Source organism: Podarcis melisellensis (genome assembly GCF_964234715.1).
Source record: "Podarcis melisellensis genome assembly, chromosome: 1".
Taxonomy (NCBI): domain Eukaryota; kingdom Metazoa; phylum Chordata; class Lepidosauria; order Squamata; family Lacertidae; genus Podarcis; species Podarcis melisellensis.
The window spans coordinates 107,960,888-107,976,493 of NC_138528.1; the positions used below are offsets into that span (position 1 = coordinate 107,960,888).

General features: G+C 45.5%; 1 protein-coding gene across 3 annotated transcripts in view; it reads left to right on the plus strand.

Annotated features, from left to right (window-relative positions):
- The window catches only part of CSRNP3 (cysteine and serine rich nuclear protein 3), an 89,590-nt gene that overhangs the window by 68,260 nt on the left and 5,724 nt on the right, over window positions 1-15,606 (plus strand). For 2 of the 3 annotated variants that reach the window (XM_081923352.1, XM_081923354.1), the window contains 3 exons: window positions 7,215-7,474; window positions 12,234-12,530; window positions 13,660-14,703. In XM_081923352.1, the coding sequence (XP_081779478.1) occupies window positions 7,215-7,474; window positions 12,234-12,530; window positions 13,660-14,703 (1,601 nt within the window). Of the gene's footprint in view, window positions 1-7,214; window positions 7,475-12,233; window positions 12,531-13,659; window positions 14,958-15,606 lie in introns of those variants that run through there. The other variant, XM_081923353.1, reaches the window with a different exon arrangement.

The following is a 15,606-nucleotide window of genomic DNA, read 5'->3' on the forward strand; positions in this document are numbered from 1 at the left end:
GGTCCCTGGAAGGTTATATCAGGGGCCATAGGATATGTGGATATGGCCTGAGGGAGGAGGAGGAGGTCCACCCTCACAAAGCCCTACAAGTTGCAGGCCTAGAAACTTCTGCCTACCTTGTTCCTCCACCATCAGCGTTCAGTGGTGGCAATGGCAAAAATGCTTTGTGTTTGCTTAGTCACATTAAACTTGAGCTCCTCCCAGGGCTCACAGCAACATTCAGCAGAATCAACTCAGAAAACCTCCCAACTTATGTATAAATTGGAATTAAAGCTATGGCAGAAATGTTGTGGCTGTGAGGTTGACTAAGATTTAGACTAGAAAGCTCTTGACGCAATAAATGTTAGTTGAAGTGTAGGATTAAAAACTGCCCTTTTGGGCTGCATAATCTTAGTGTTCTGTGTGCATAGTATTGTAACCTGATTTGGACTAAGTCTCACTGAAGTCAATGGGACTAGCTTCTGGTTCTGGTTCCAGTATTTACAATTGCTTTGACAGGAGCCAAGCCATGGTTTGGTTTAGCATCACATCTCAACCCAGGTTCATGGTTTGTTTATCTCCAAACAAACCATGAGCTATAACCAAGCTTTGTTTTGGGCTTACTGCTCAGTGGTTTGTATGGGGGAAACAAATCACACCCCTGGGTTTGGATGTAACACTAAGCCAAATAAAGTCATCTGTGCTTATGTTCCATTCAGCTAGAGTAGACAGTGGTCCAGCAGATATTCCTCCCTGGTATCCTATGGTTGGCCAGTGCTCATGTAAGACAAGGGTGTCTCCTTTCCTGAACAGGCTGTGGTTGCAGTTTGGTCCACGTTTAGTTTTGCAAGGATCCAAATCAAAGGCTTGATGTATTGGAGCGACATATATCTCAGCAGCAGTGCACATGACTTGCACATACAAAATCCTAAATTCAGTCCCTTGCAATCTCAAGTTAATGGAGCTTGGAAAGCAGGGCTGGGAGAGAACCTTCTGCCTGCAATCTTGGAGAGCAGTGGCCAGTCAGAAGAGACCAAAACTGGGCTAGATGGACTAGTCCTGTGACTCAACAGAAGGCATCTCTTTGTCTGCAAGAAAGAACAAAGCTATTTTTGGAGTGCACATTAAGGCGGCATCTGTTTTGTTTCTTTAGATTTAATTTTGTTTAGTGCATGACGTTAAAGTCCATTAGCGTCCGTGAGCCTTTCGTCTGGCTTTGCTTTCTAGGATGGCTGTTAAAAGTGGGCCTTTTTGAAAAGTGATGTTTTGACCTGGATTACCGCGATGATGAATTACACTTGACAGTCCTATCTTGTTAAGACTTGATGAATACTATGTGGGAAATCCAGGGAGTGGGTGTAGAATGGGGTTAATCCTTTTTATTAGAATGTTCCAGCACAGCACTGAGAATACATCAAAAAGCAGGAAAATGGGTTAGTGGCTTTAAGAATAGCCTTGTCGTCTGCCACGTTGCTTTAAAAAACAAAAGGGAAAAGAAATGGGCTGCTCTGTGCTACATGCTCTTGCCTTGAGACTTCCCCTCTCCCTAAAATATTTCTCTGATGGCAGTAAACGAATTGCATTGCCCTGCTGGTTGTAAACCTGCGGGTACTCTGTTGCGGAGCCATATGGCTCACATTTATTTTAATGTGCCTTTGACAGGAGGAGAATAGCTGAGACTGCTGAGGAAAGTGCTTACACTTTGGATTCCAGCCAGCGAAAGCTCAATTTATTTATGTTTAGTAACTGAGTAACTTCTTTTTACAGTAGAAATGGTGCTTGAAAAAGATTAAAAGACTTGACATGTCATTTATGCTACCTTTTCTCGCCCCCCCCCCCAATTTTCTTTTTTGCAAACAAGGCAAACATGCTTTCCATTCACAGCATCGGTTTATTTTTAACTGAGCCGAGACCCCCCCACCTCCACCCGCCGGTGGAATTCCGTGATCTATTTTTGGAAAGCTTGATAGAATTTGCTTAAGCAAGATTATGTGTAAGGAGTTTCCTCATATGAAGACCAACTAAAGGTCACATAGGATCTCTAAGTCTCAGAGAGGCATCTCACTCAGAATTGACACAGGATAGAGCCTAGTTGATGGGCTGGAAACACCAGATGCTGTCGCCTTACTGGAGTTAATCATGTGTGAAACCACTCAGCAGTCTGGACAGGAGACCACGGAGAACCTTGTGCAAGAGTAGGATATAAAATCAGGGGATGATATAGGAGATGCTTTATTTGGAGATAAAACCTGGCTCTTCATACTTAACAAGGAACACATTCTGTGCGAATTTCAGCTCTTATCCAAACAAATGGCCATATTCTGGTAAGACAGTTTTGTCCCTGGTCACTCGCCTGTGGCAAACAGGCTTTCCATGTAATCAGGCAGGAAGCTTTCGTGACTTGGAAAAGGGTTGATCCTGTTTTTCTTCTGGGCTGTTGATTTGCCACATGTAGCAATAAGCATGCACCTCAGCTGTACCTTCAGATGATGCCTGCTTCCTCACATGGCTGTCCCTTGCTGAATGGGAGCAAATGTGTATTAATAATGTTCCAGGTTGCAATTAAAAACTAAAAGCAATGAAATAATGGCTGTAAAGTAATATAGGCCCTCTGTGATAGTGTACTCAGTTATTTATGAAGCTAATAAAACAGGCCACCTGGAGGTATAAATGAAACAGATCTATAATTGCTTCCTATAGGAAAAAGATTGTGTTTTTGGTAGAAAGGTATTCTGTTTCCGTTTCCAGAAGTCCTGGGCTTTAGCAGTGCTAGAGGTCTAAAAGGTAATAAAGAAGGCGGCCAGTGTTTTTCTACACTAATCGTATCTAGAGATAATATTCCATCTCATGTTGTCATTGTGTTGGGCAGTTTCACGTTCACAAGAGAAAGTTACATTGATTATTTCATACCTGGCTCACTTTTGTTACCAGGTTTAGGCTAGGTTGTGCGATGGCCTTGGTATGGATGGGGTCACTGAAGAGCCAGAAATGAAGGGACTCGCGGTGTGGCACAGAAAGCACCAAAGATGAATGGAAGCATCTGTTGAGAGCATGATGGAAGGGAACCTCTTCCATGCTGACTTGTCTCGCATGGAACCTTAAAGCCGGTAGCAAGGAATCTGTAGCCATTTATCTTGCTGCTGTTGAGCTCCAACTCCCATCAGCCCCAGCCAGCATGGCCAATAGTCAGGGATAATGGGAACTGTAGTCCAGCAAACTACAGGCACCAGGCCCATTGGCAGACCAACAAAGATGTCCGCAAGCAAGTCTTGAAGGCTGGTAACATTAAACTTGCCATGTGGGAATCCCTTGCAGACGACTGCAGCGCCTGGAGACAATCAGGTTGTATATCCACAGCAGTGACCAGAGGAGGAATGACCACTGGGAGTAGCTCAGAGAGAAGAAATGCCAGGGCACAGGTGTATCAACACAACCTGATGCCTTCTTCTGCCCCAGCTGCAGCAAAACATGTGTCTCCCATGTCGGTCTTTACGGCCACAGCAGGCGCTGTAACTCTCCAGTTGTTAGAATTCACCCACAAGGGTGCACTCTTCCATTGTGTCCCAAGACAGGTGGATGGTGACAAATATCAGCAACATCATAATCCCCAAGCCCTGCTTTAAGCCTTGCAGAGAATTCTGCAGCATGTTCAGAGGTGCACATGCTAACTGCGCTGGAAACTGGCTAAGACCATTCAGCCTCACAACTTCAGGGACACAAATCCATCATTATTGACCTTTTCACTCAGGTGTCCCTGATGATCTTTTAAAGAACCACAGAGTTCCTTCCCTGAACACAGTTTGAGAAAAATATTGTGATTTTCTTTTACTCACTGACTGGTCACAGGTCCCACCTCACCCCTGCCCCAATAACATGATGGGTTGAAACCCATCTATCGCCTAAGATTAAAAAAACCCTGCTATTGCTCCCTGTGGATGTGTGGCAGCAAGAAGGGCCTGAAGGCCAAATGGCTCTAATTGCCTGAGACAGAAGAGTTTTTAACCAGCTCACACGTCCTGTTGTGCCTTATTGCTGTTAAATATATGGCCTCATGTTACAAAGGCTGTCAGCATCTTTTATGACCATCTCAGTTCCTCCCTTCTGACCATTACTGTTCTCCCATCATACCTGTGCAACTGTCACACCTAAATTGCACAGCCATAACTCATCATCTAGTTTCCCCCCCCCCCCAGTCTCCTACTGCCGTCTCCCAGTAAATCAGGCAGGCTCCTGTCATATCTTCAGGAGTCAAGCAGCTAATGCGTGTGCGCGGTTAATATTCTACACTGCAGGCTAACAACGGCCTGCTTCTTTGAGGGGAAACAAAAGCATTCAGAATTCCAGCATGAGGTATCTCTGTCTGGACCAGCTGCACAGCAGGGATAACGCATTTAAGGAGCTGTTTTGTTTTATTTAAGGCACTCTTTTCAAAATCAGTATGCATTGCCTAGAAAGTATGTTCGAATGCATGAGAAAGGGATAAACACCAGACCTTTAAAAAACATTCAAAGCACACATCCAAGAATCCTGGGAACTGTAATTTGTCCTCCACAAACCTACAACTCTTCGCACCCTTAACAAACTGCAGTTCCCAGAATTCTTGGGGTGTGGGTATGTGCTTTGAATGCCCTTTAAAAGGTCTGGTGTTTACACAGCCTGTGTGATGAGTGTAGGAAAACTATGCTCCTGACAGGTTGATTTATTTCTGATGTAACAACTACATGACGACAAGTCTACCTTTTTGTGCAGCACATGGGAGAGATGAAGGAATGAATGAAACAAGACAAACACACATCGTGCATTCATGCTACTTAAATAGCATCACTGTGTGGCAGGCCTCTGGCATTAATTTCTCATGCACAAGATATGCCATGAGAGAGTAATCGGTTTGTGAAAACATGGGGCTAGATACTCACTAGGCAGGTAATAATGTTTCCATTGCTTAAACCTTAATTAGCCAATCCAAGTTACTTGAGGTTTAAGAAAGTCCTGTGTTTGTTTGTTTTATGTTGGGTACCTAAATAAAGATAGGGACGCTGTGGGTTAAACCACAGAGCCTAGGACTTGCCGATCAGAAGGTTGTCGGTTCAAATCCCTGCGATGGGGTGAGCTCCCTTGTTCGGTCCCTGCTCCTGCCAACCTAGCAGTTCGAAAGCATGTCAAAGTGCAAGTAGATAAATAGGTACTGCTCCGGCAAGAAGGTAAACGGCGTTTCCATGCACTGCTCTGGTTTGCCAGAAGCGGCTTAGTCATGCGGGTCAGATGACCCGGAAGCTGTACACCGGCTCCCTCAGCCAATAAAGTGAGATGAGCGCTGCAACCCCAGAGTCGGTCATGACTGGACCTAATGGTCAGGGGTCCCTTTACCTTTATAAAGAGGGAGGCCTTGTGGGTTGGAGGTTTCCATGTCCAGGAGATAGATTAGCTGCCTGTTCTGGATGGGATGGCACTCTCTTTGAAGGAGGAGCAGGTGTTCATTTTTGGGGTATTCCTTGATGCATCTTTGTCACTAGAGTCCCAGTTGACCTCTGTGCTCTGGAGTGACTTTTACCAGGTTCAGGTGGTTTGCCAGCTGCAACCTTTCCTGAACGGTGACAGCCTGACCACAGCGGCCCATGCATTGGCACTGCCTGAAGGCTTAATAGCTGTGCTTTATGTGGGGATTACCCTTTTATCTGGTCCACAGTTGTGCAGACTGCTCACAGGACCAGATTACTGGCAATATGTTACCCCACCACTAAGAGAGCTGCCATGTTCAAGGGACTTCTGTTAATTCATAATGTCTTAAACAACTTGGGGTCAAAGTCCCTTAAGACTGTCTAGCTTCTTATGTTTTATGGATATCTTTGTTGATTTTTCTTTTACCTGTTGTATTCTGTCTTCTTATATTTTTAATGGAAATGCAACTTACAGATGTGTAAAATAAGTAACTCCACTTGCCCTAATGGGTGCGGCAGGTTGGGAATGCCTCCTTTCACTGGGACCTGACAGAAACCAGGACTGACAGGGTTTTCACTTCCAGTGGGCAAGCGTTGGCTCCCTTTGCCAGCTTGGAAATCTGGCTCCTGTTAAATTGGTCAATGGCAGACAGGTTTGGAGAGCAGGTCCCCCAGGAGGAAATAGGCTTTCCTAAGGTCCACTCCCAGGATATTTAAGTCTTCCTGTCCTAACTCCCGGCACCTGGTTCCTAGAGACAGTATGGGAAGAAGAACCTCCATGTTGTTGTTACCTCTGAGATGGCTGGCTATATAGTTAGTGGTTCTAGGCCTCTATTCTGCTTTATATAAAAATAATCAGTTAGGTTTGTCTCGTAAGAGAAGCAGTGCCTGCTTTTACTGGAACACCTTTGAATGTCTTTTGCAACACCTTTGTTGTCTTCGCATTGTTCCACAGTTAAGATAGGAAATTGAGATTGGAAACAAATTAAAGTTGCTCTGGAAAGTGCAATGAACATTGATGGAACTGCACTGCAGCAAAACTTTTAACAGCAACATTGACTACCACCTGATTAAATGACCAAGGAGTCCTAAGAATTTTAGCTGAGTAATCCATTAACCCTGCCTAAATAGGCACATGAGAAAGCAGTTCAAAAACAAACCAAAACCAAGCAACCTCTGATATTCTTTTGTTGTGATGTGTGAATTCAACATCAGGTATTGTCTTTGAACAGGCAGTTCCTGTTTTCACACAGAATGAAAGCCTTTTTGAAAATGTCAGTTTTGTATTAAGGATTGCTAAAAATAACTTAAGATGGCTATAAATCTACTTCCCCATTGATTGGGGGGAAGGGGTTGTTTGTTAGCCTTTCAGAATGTCTTTGATCCGTTAACAAAACTAATGAATTGACTAAATGTGGCAGTAGCACTATATGCTAATAACAATAATGAAAATGAATGAAAATAAGTTGAATGCCGAATTAAGCATGTATGCTGATATGGGAGGGAGAGAGAAGGAAACTGGCAACAGGCCAGCTTCTCCACCCAATTAACTGCACAGAGCGAGGAAGGCCGAGAATTGGAATAATTCCCTCTCCCCACATGGGAAATCGGTTGTGTGTGTGGAGGCACACACAACTTGCACTCATGCCAGCTCCCACCACCAGCACTCCTTCCTCATCCCTGATTCCCCCAGGCAGAGGTGCTCAGCACCAGCTGGCCTGGGGAACCCACTGCTGAGAATTTGTGAAATGGTGAGAACGGTTTTCATTCTAAGCTGGTCACCTTCTTTCTTTGCAGCATCATCGATTCTGAAAAGAGAGAAGCGGAAGAGGACGAAGAATGTTCATTTTAACTGCGTTACCGTGTACTACTTCACAAGGAGGCAAGGGTTCACGAGCGTCCCCAGCCAGGGAGGAAGCACCCTGGGCATGTCCACACGTCACAACAGTGTGCGCCAGTACACACTGGGGGAATTTGCGATGGAGCAAGAGAGGCTTCATCGAGAGATGTTGAGAGAGCATCTCAGGGAGGAGAAACTGAATTCTTTAAAGCTCAAGGTAAGGACAAGGCTAGCGAACTGCATTGCCTCTCTACCGTGTGGGCAAGAAGCAGGAAACGGAGGAATTGCCGCACTTACATCCTTGGCAAGATTGCGTCTCCGCATCTAACATGGCTGCACGTCAATTGCCCCAAGGAAGCTGGCATCTTCCCTGTTTCCCACATTAACTCATCAGATTTGTAATAGGCTTCCACCTGAGCTCTTTAAGGCGACAGCTTCCTTCCTGCTATGCAGATACGATGGCAATTCATTTCCCCCCATCAAAGTTCTCACTTTGATCAAAATTGTAATATGGTTAGCCAAGTTGCTTAGTGCGGATTGTTCTGCACAAGAGATTTTGGCTGGTTATTTTAAGAAAGCGCTGCTTTGTGTTAGGAATCTGGGTAATGTGGAATGAGGCTGCCGGATAAAATATTGGAACCCATTTTATATGTGTTCTGTATGGTATCTACTTGCAGGAGACTCTGACTGAAGCATGTCCTGCACCAATCTGTTTATGTGTTCCTTCTCATGCCCAGTCAGAGCTTACAGGTACTGGACACACCTGGCGTTCAGAGAGATGATGCTACTGACTGTCTCTGCAAAATTTTGTGTCTCATATTGTTTGTCTGGGACTTGAACAATCTCTTATTTTTTATGGTCCCAGGCTACTGGCAAATACACACACATGAAGACAAGTCACCATACATGGCCGGTGGGCCATAGTGGACTCGCATCGTCTGCTTAAGCACCACAGAGGCACTCCAGATTGAGCAGGTGGTTGCAGCAGTATTTAAAGCACTCAGTTTGGCTGATTTGAAAGCAGATCACATCCAGATCAGAGTCCAAACTTACTGCAAATTCGTCCCTCAACTCTGTCCTTGTGAAGGGGAGTGGGCAAAGCAGATCACATCCCACATGTTTTGGGATCGTGCTGGCAGTGTTAGGAACAAAGCAGACGAGAAATGGGTTGTTGCGTGTCGAGGTCCCCAGGTCCACCCCAATAACTCACACATCACACAGAATTTTTTGTTTAAGATTTTTGGCAATAATTTTGGCCACAACTTTATTAAAATACAAATTTGTGAGTGGTTGCTTAGGCATTGGTTGCGACTATCTGCCCCCACCATGGGGGACAGACTGACATTCTGCACGATGCGAAAGTCAGAATGGGGGAATACACTTGGGGGTTACGCGGAGCAGGGAACCTGCCCTCACCCCAAATGCAACCAGGAGCTCATTGCTATGGCCCGAGCCCCCTTGACAGAGTGGACAAGCAATAGTTAGCCCCCATTCCTTTAACAGAATCCCTTGCAGCAGCAGCATTAGAGGGGCAGGCACAGCCAGTCCATGCCCCTCAACCAACCAAACCATAAACCAATGCCTAACCGCAACCTTACAAGTTGTGACGATTTGCTACGCAGTAGGCAAAAACCAAATGGCCCCAGCCAATCAGCCAGATGGACAAAATTCCTACCAGGCCCCCGCTCCAAAGCAGACGACCCCATGACAGGCATAGCAAGTGAACAACCCTATTCTAGGGAGGGAGGGACTCGTGCAAGGAGTTTTAGTATTTCTGGCTGTCAATCAATAAATGGCAACATTAACTTCTTCCCAACAACAAGGGAAGCCCCAATCGCATCAGTGGCCAACAATCAGTTAGCCCGCCCCCAACTTTGGAGTGTCCTGGCGGCCCCCACCGCAACACGTGCTCTCCATGAAGGAGAACACGCTTTACAAGATGATGGTGGCAGTGGTGATATGTACATGGCTTCCCATTAATGCTCTAGGCAGCTTCAAAAGCAAAAGCAAAACCGACACTATACAAAATTTAAAAAATACAAAAGGAAATAATTAGCACAGATGAAAATAACAACTTAAAAACCTTCGTTCTAGTGAAGATGGAGAAAAACAGGTTCTGCTTAAAACAAACAAATGAGTAAAAGTACAAAATGTATTTTGGTGGAGAACCTGGAGCCCTCCAAATGTCACTGGGCTCCAAGCAGCATCAGTCCCAGCCAGAATGGTGAACTGCTAAGGGTGATGGAGTCCAGCAACATTTGCCCACCCCACTCATTATTTAAAACCACATTTGAAACAGGAAAGGCCTATTGTTGATTTTTAAAGCACATAAGTGCACAGTCCCTGGTCAGCTGCAGGTTGTTTGAGAGCTCCTCCTGCTGGCCACTTGGAAAGAGAGCAGCACATTGGTTCATTTTGTGTCAAAAATATTTTTACACGTTTCAAGAGTCTCAGGGCGAGCTGTACAGTAGAAGTAGATGCTGTTGCACAGCTTAGTTATTCTGTTTAGTCTGTGGCTCTGTAGAATCAAAGAAGCTATGGCAGAGCATGCAGTTACATGTGGGACCTGCAATAAACGTTTGCAGTATGAAGTGCTCCTGTTATGGACATTCCATCTCCACCTCTCATCAACAGTCAGTCAGCATTCCATGCCCACTGAGCATGCTCTGTCTTCATTGGGTTCTTTCTCAGGGTTCCCTTCCTACTTAGTGGTTTTCTTTTTCTAAAGATTAGTAGAATTTCTGCAAACCTTGGGGTTCTCAAGAGTACTCCTGTGTGCAGATGGTGTTGTTTTGCCTACTATCTCTGAGGTCTCAGGCTATGTAGGGCTGAATACAAATATGTAGCAGAAGGTGTATTAATATGCAGTCTTAATATTTTTTGGGGGAGGGGTTCCTATGCAGATTAGTTTAAATTTGCATAGGAAAAATTTCTGTTGCTGTAGAGCAGCTGTAGGGAGCCTCCAGTCACAGGCAAAATTATGCCTGTCAATTTGGCCTCCAACGTTGTTGCCCACAAAGCATGCCCACCTGTCCCACAACCAATGTCGCACACAATGGCAGGTGTGGGGCAGCTGCGAACGTGGCCTCAAAGGGACAATCGGCAGCCTAAAGTTTATTTGCAAGTGGGGGTCCCTATCACACTGACAGGAAGCCACACTGGGCTTGTCCGCACTAGACAGTTCCTGGTGGGAGAACTCCCTAGCGCAGCTTGGAGGGCTTATTTGCTCAGTTCCAAAGCAGTTTGCATTCAAGCCACTTTCTCAAATGAAGGACGAAAGCTCCGTTCCCAGGGGTGCAAAACTGAGCATGCTCCATTGCAGGCACACTCCCAGCGCCAATCAGTTGTACCTGCCGACCAGCTACCGGTGGTTACATCGATGCTCTTGGATTGAAAGGCGATTGTCAAAATTGGCCTGTGAAGGGTTGGGGAATTAAGGACCTTTACCACCAGACATATCCAATTTAACATGCTTATTTTGCTTGTATTCCGTAAACAAAGCTTTGAACCTGCTAAGCTTCCCTAACATCATATTTGCAATTGGCATCCATTCCTTGCTACAAAGGAACTCGTGAAGCAGGAACATTTTCTGCCCCACATCACTGATTTCTTCATTCGTGGCACAATTCAGGTCTCACAGGACCTTTGCAGTATGTCATAGATAAGGCAAAATAAGATGGCTACTACTGCAGTAGCAAAGCTGGAGATTAACATTAGGTTGAGGATCAGTTCCATTAGAATGGAAGGTTTCTGAAAGTGTAGCCTTATTGGAGTTCACTGATTGGGTCTGCGTTGCTCCGGGACAGGAGGAAGGAAGTCAAATGACACCGAGGTTGGTTCAAAGAAAGAGTTTATTCTGCTCTCCGGATAGTAGAAGGCACTTGTGTGGTGAGTCCACAGCAGGTCCAAAGAAGTCAGAGATTACATGCAGTATATATATCCTCCAGGCACCCTCTCCCTCCTTCCCCAGGAATCCAACCACGTCAGCCTATGTACGCAGGTTGACATCACATATGTTCTTGCTCTGGTATTCTTAACCATAAAAGGGTATTCCTTCCTGTACTTCTGACCATAAAAGGATCTTCCTCTTCCTACTCTTATCTTGGAGGAAGAGGTCATCATCTCTGAGAACACGCTCTGGCGTTGTTCCCGGACTTTTGTGCATCTTTTGTGGTCAGGACATAAGATAAGGCACAGACATGTCTTCTCTGTTCTGCTGGTACAGTCAGGGTCATCCTTGCCATGACTGATAAAGGAGAGAGTTTGTTTATACAGCTGTGTGCTTATTATGCATTTGCTCAACAGCTCAAGTTTTATGCATTTTAGAGTGCTCTCTTGGAGAAACAAGAAAAGGGGGGGGGGTTGAGTCAGTTTTAAACTGACTGCACAGAAACCCATTCCTTCAAAAGTGAAGTGCCCTGCCACTTAAATTGTTGCCAATACTCCCATGTGCCTTTCTTTTCCCTATTTTGCATGACAAATTTGATGCTTTCCATCATGGATTGTCTGTAGCCTCACCTAAGAAAAGTGGCTGGTACTAGGAGTTAGGGATGCTAAAAGCTGCTGCCAGTTCAGATAGATAATACTGGGGTAGAAGGATGAATGGCCTCACACTATATAGGGCAGTGCCATACATAACAGTAAGCAGTACTGGAACAAGCCAGCCCACTTCCATGCCAGGAGCTCCTTAGTTGAAAGCAGTGCTCCCCCCCCCCCAAAAAAAATGTTTAGGCATACTCTCATTTTCCTACTCATATTGAAATACTGCCCCTCAATGAGGCCAAACTTAGATTCATAACATGTTTAGGGGTATGTGTCCCCCCCCCCCCGAAAAAAGCACTGGTTGAAAGCCATGTTCATATAGCCTTTCATGATATAAACAGGGTTTGTTGCCCTTGTTAACTGTTTTCAAGCTGAGAATGGCTCTTCTTCTCAATGAATTCCCCCACACGCTCTTTCATGGCTCTGTGTTGCAGATGACTAAGAACGGCACCGTGGAGTCTGAGGAAGCAAACACTTTGACACTGGACGACATTTCCGATGACGATATAGATCTAGATAACACAGAAGTAGACGAGTACTTCTTTCTACAGCCTCTGCCAACAAAAAAGCGAAGGGCACTCCTGAGAGCCTCCGGGGTCAAGAAGATTGACGTAGAAGAAAAACACGAGCTGCGAGCCATTCGCCTGTCAAGGGAGGACTGCGGCTGTGACTGTCGAGTCTTTTGTGACCCAGAAACGTGTACCTGCAGCCTTGCAGGCATAAAATGCCAGGTGAGAACTGAACTCAGGTACAGTCTTAAAGGGGCCGGGGGGAACGAGAAGAAGCCAAAGTATAATTACAGGTATTTGTTTTTTTAAAAACCCAGTGGCATCCTGCCCCCACCATTCCTAATGTATTTTTCATACTTCCCCCAGTGGTAGGAAATTCTAGGAGTCTCCTTATAATGCCTATCTCAGTATGCAACAGCAACTACGCTGTTGGGAGGCCAGGTGAGTGGCAGCACCCACCTATCCATTTGCTACAGGGGAGCAGCGTAAATAAGGTTCTCATAAGTCATGGCTTCTGATAATGAGTCCTAAGCCTGGTTAAGCGTAACCATGGTTGACAGCTATGGTAACATAACAGTTGAGATCATTTGGGTCCAGCAGAGTGGGGACGGGGGACTCATGCTCTAGAAAAGAGTATGAAACCCCACGGACAAATCTTGATAGTTTTCCTATTAGCAAGCAATCAGCAGTTTTACATTTACGTTGCCCTTGGTGTCCTTTAAGGGATGCGGGTGGCGCTGTGGGATAAACCACAGAGCCTAGGACTTGCCGATCAGAAGGTTGGCAGTTCGAATCCCCATGACGGGGTGAGCTCCCATTGCTCAGTCCCTGCTCCTGCCAACCTAGCAGTTTGAAAGCACCTCAAAGTGCAAGTAGATAAATAGGTACCGCTCCGGCGGGAAGGTAAACGGCGTTTCCATGCGCTGCTCTGGTTTGCCAGAAGTGGCTTAGTCATGCTGGCCACATGACACAGAAGCTGTATGCCGGCTCCCTCGGCCAATAAAGCAAGATGAGCGCCGCAATCCCAAAGTTAGTCATGACTGGACCCTAATGGTCAGGGGTCCCCTTTACCTTTGGTGTCTTTTATGGAGCAACCAATTTTGAGATTCTTCCTTTCCAATGTCCCCCTGCTCTGGATTTATTTCCGCAAGATGCAATATTCTGGACTGGGCATTTTAAAATTAATGTAAATCATTTATTTTTCCGTATCACCCCTTTGACCATATATCTGAGGCAGCTTTCCTGAATATAGCTCCTGGCTTTTACTGCCAATTTCTAGCTTGGCAAGGTTCTGCACTATAGAGTTCCTCCTTCCCAGACCCTTAGTTAATCCATGGTCTCTTTCCTAAAGGTGGATCGTATGTCTTTCCCATGTGGTTGCACTAAAGAAGGATGTAGCAATACGGCAGGTAGAATTGAATTTAACCCCATCCGCGTTCGGACTCACTTTTTGCACACTATAATGAAACTTGAATTGGAGAAGAGCAGAGAGCAGCAAGTCTCTGCGCTGAACGGTTGCCACGGCGAGATAAGCGCTCACAGCAGCTCTATGGGCCCCGCAGCCCACCCGCTAGAATATTCCGTTCCGGATAACTTTGAGATTGAAGCAGAATCTCGGGCCGGCGTGATGCACTTGCAATCGGCCGATGACTTGGACTGCCCAGGAGAGGAGGAGGAGGAAGAGGAGGAGGAAGACGCTAGCAGCTTTTGTAGCGGGGTTACAGATTCCAGCACCCAGAGTTTAGCACCCAGTGAAACAGATGAAGATGAGGAAGAGGAAGAAGATGACGATGAGGATGACGACGAGGAAAAGGTGGATGACTTTGTGGAAGGCTTGGGTGCTCATGGCGACATGGTGCAAGCTCTTCCTTCGGTCCTCTGCTACTCCGACAGCACCGCCATGCACGAGAGTCACTCCAAGGCTTCCTCCTACTATGGCAACTCCTCAGCGCTTTATTACCAAATAGAGAACCACAGCCCTGGCACTCCTAGCCAGATGCGTGAGGCTTACTCTGAAAGGGATACAGTTAAGAATGGTAATCTTTCTCTGGTGCCTTATAATCCAGCTTCAGAACAGTTTGTGGACTACACACGGCAATCAGAGGAAAGTTATAGCGGCTCGCTTTATCCTCCTTCAAACCCGTCCGTCATAGTTTGCTGCTCGTCTTCGGAGAGCGACGGCACTGTTCCGTGTAGTAGCCTATACGCTGAGCATAGGCCAAGACACTCCCAAGTGGACTTTCCCTCATACTTGAAAAGTCCTTCTCAAGATGGATTTGTTTCTGCTTTGAATGGCGGCACTCACCTCCCAGAGCATCCCGCTGAGAATTCGCTCAGCCTCTCAGAAAAGAGCAGACTGCATGAAGAGTGTATCAAATCGCCTGTCATGGAAACGGTACCTGTTTAAATTATTTTAGGACGGAATCCCTATATTTAACTGCACTCTGTTTTAATTCCCTGGAACCAATCTCTCCCCCCTCTTAGCAATAGAGGTAAGGGGACAAGACTGTGGTTAGTGTTTTGAATATTTCTTCTGGTTTAGGCCATTGCACAAAAGCAGTTCATGTAAAAAGTTAAAATTTAAAAGCGGGGGGGGGGGGGCGGAATCAAATGGTCTTTTGATAGAAAATACCTAGATTAAATAATAAATAGTCGCCTACCTGTTAAACTACGTGAAGCTGGCCTATCGAGACTCAAAGCTTCCCTTTGTATTATCAGACCAGTACAAGATAATGAAAATTTTACTTTGGAAACGTCATGTTTAGAGTACAAAATTGTCACACATATTTGAAGAGATGGTGACTTTTTAAATGTAGATGTGATTACTGTACAAAAAAACCGCCCCTGAATTGTTTGGTAATGTATATTTTATTTATTGTAGCTTAGTACTCATGTCTTGATAAAAAATGAACAGCATGTTCTTTGGAGCTGAACATTTGAGCAGCACAGCACAGCCACTTCAAATTTCATAAGGAAAATTATATGAATATTTTGTGACCACATCTGAAGCTGACATCGAATTATGTTCTTTGAAGTGCCCTAGCCTCCAGTCATACTTGTAAGCTAGGGGGCAGTCCAGGAAGTACCACTGCTAGGCATGATTCACTCGTTTCAGCAACACGGGTGGGGCGTTCCTGCCCCATCTCTATAAAATGAATGAAGGGTGTGCACAAGCTCCACCTTCTGAACTGCACTCATAGGCACCTATAATTGCTAGGAAGGTGAAATATAGGACAATCCTCTGGTTTTTGGTTTTAACTGGCACCAACATCCCTTGAAAATAAAGGAAGCTGGGCAC